Source organism: Austrofundulus limnaeus, unplaced genomic scaffold, assembly GCF_001266775.1.
Source record: "Austrofundulus limnaeus strain Quisiro unplaced genomic scaffold, Austrofundulus_limnaeus-1.0 Scaffold231, whole genome shotgun sequence".
NCBI lineage: Eukaryota > Metazoa > Chordata > Actinopteri > Cyprinodontiformes > Rivulidae > Austrofundulus > Austrofundulus limnaeus.
The window spans coordinates 225,848-228,263 of record NW_013952633.1 but is presented as its reverse complement, the minus strand read 5'-3'; the positions used below and the strand labels follow the sequence as shown (position 1 = coordinate 228,263).

Below are 2,416 nucleotides of genomic sequence, written 5' to 3'. Positions count from 1 at the left end.
ATTTTACACGGGCTCTATGCCCCCGCCAAGTTTGGTGAGTTTTTGAATATGATAAAGCCCCCAAAAAGGCGATTCATTTGCACAAGAACTATAATAAACAGTACAAAAACAATAGGCCTTCGCAGCGCTTAGCTGCTCGGGCCTAAATATGTGTAAAATGTTGTGACATTGCCTCATCCAACATTAACAAAAATATAAAAAAGGAATAGGTATATGGTTAATAACATATAAATATGCAAATTAACCTCCACCTTCATTCAACCCTTACAGACCTTCAAAACTGTAAAATGCTTTCAGCACAGTGCTTTCCATAACATTACCAAGCATCATATCAGCCGCCCACTGCTGACAGCTAAAACTACACTGCATCATCCCTAAGAAGACATAACGAGAGATAGAATGATGGTGGAAGGAGACAGAAATAGACAACAAGAGAAAAAAAAACAGGGGAAGGAGGAAAAATAATGGGGCAGAGAATGATTGGGGGAGTTCAGAATGCAAGAAATAAATTTATAGCAACTAAGCCAATAATAAAAAAAAAAGAAATCCAGCTGCCTTTGTGTTATTCCTCAGACATCTGCACATTGTGAGTGAGAGTGCCGAGCCTTAAACACTTTTAAATTGAACTCACTTGCTAAATATTTTAGCGATGAGCTCTCTTCCTTCTGCTGCAGTCTGCAGCTGAGCCCCTCTTCCCTCTGCAGTGCTTGAGCCACACTGCAGCTTTGACAGGTTGKGTGGCCAGGAGGAATAAAAAGACTGACTTGGCTGCTTTAAGGTCATGTTGTCCTGTTGGGATGTTGTTTGTTTATTTTCTTATAGGATGAGGGATGACTCGATGTGACATGTTATTATATAATAAAATGCCTTAAAAACATAGGAAATTGTCATRATTTATTCATAATGTATATGAACATGAACATGTGAACATTAGAGTTATGACCTAAATACAGTGAGATAATATGCCTAAACAACTAATCAGAAAAGACAGCAGATGAGAGCAGGATTAGACCAAATGAGACACAATAGGGCATAATAAGGGTGGAAACCTTTCTCTTGGAATGCACAACAATGTTAAAATRAAGGTGGCAAAAATAAGCAAAAAATGTTTTGCTGCTTTTTTTCCCCACCAGATGCCTATACTAGAGCAGAGGTGGTGTATGTGTGGACCAGAGGGGCTGCTCAGTCTGTGGTGGTGGCAGAGGATGGCTCCAGGTTAAACCAGTATGATCTGATGGGACAGAGTGTGGATTCTGGTGTGGTACAGTCAAGCACAGGTCAGTTTTTTTTTCTTTTTAACTCGCTTATGGTTGCTTCTGGTCTTTTTTGCATGTGCAAAATTAACTAAAGAAATTTATGAGTGGCCTGTTTGAAGTGTTGTAACTTGGATTAAWGAATAACGTCATAAATCCATTAATTCAATGTGATTTTGGAAAAATTATCTTGAAGAAAATGTGGAAAAATGGTGTATAAGGTTGTTTCCCTCCAATGCTATACCCTCAAACTAAGATTTCAGTCCATTTTTTATAACTTTTTTATCTTTCATCTTGCAAACAACAGGAGAGTATGTTGTGATGACAACCCACTTTCACCTGAAGAGGAAAATTGGTTACTTTGTGATCCAGACATATCTGCCCTGCATCATGACAGTCATCCTCTCCCAAGTGTCGTTCTGGCTCAACAGAGAGTCTGTCCCTGCCAGAACTGTCTTTGGTGAGTYGTCTACTCTCTTCTCCTCTCAACATCTGTGGCTACAGAAATGAGCCCATCACCAGAAGGTTTTCAGCTATGTTCCTGGGAAATCTTTGTGAAAGATACCATGATGGCACATTAGGCATTCAGTCAAAAAGTATGTGGCAGCTTAAAACCCAGCAACAAACCATGCAGCTGGGAAGTATACAAATATCATGAAAAGTGTGTAAGAGCTGATTTGTAGGATATTTTTTTAATAACTATGTCATAGTTTGTCTATACAAGCCATTTAAACTATTTTTATAGATTTAATGAAATATATTTAGCATGCTCAGGATTTTAAACGATTAGTTATTGAATCCGTTTTCACAACATTCTGATAGCAAATATGTGATGGTTGTGAAAATTGCTTCAATGTGACTTTAAAATGATGTGAAGTCTTGTATACTGGWGTTGTCATAGTTTGGCATTAGTGTGATTCTATAACATTATTCAGTCATTTGTATTATATTGTATGTTATAACAATTTAACATCAAAATATTAGAAWTGTTAAATAAAAAATCCACAAATTACTCTTTATATTTGGCTTTATTTGGTTCATCGGAATGGTGGATAACAGTGTTTCTCAGTTTGAAATCAGTTGTGCCGAACTGTCTATATGCTTCTATGCTCTTTCAGTAGCTGTGGTTAATGTTTTATTAATATGCTTTTACTGTATTTTAT

General features: G+C 37.0%; 1 protein-coding gene across 1 annotated transcript in view; it reads left to right on the top strand.

Moving 5' to 3' along the window:
• gabra1 (gamma-aminobutyric acid type A receptor subunit alpha1) overlaps positions 1 to 2,416 on the top strand; it is a gene marked incomplete in the record, with an annotated part of 32,207 nt that overhangs the window by 11,576 nt on the left and 18,215 nt on the right. Inside the window, 2 exon segments of the mRNA XM_014019781.1 lie at positions 1,134 to 1,277; positions 1,561 to 1,713. Coding sequence (XP_013875235.1) covers positions 1,134 to 1,277; positions 1,561 to 1,713 — 297 coding nt within the window.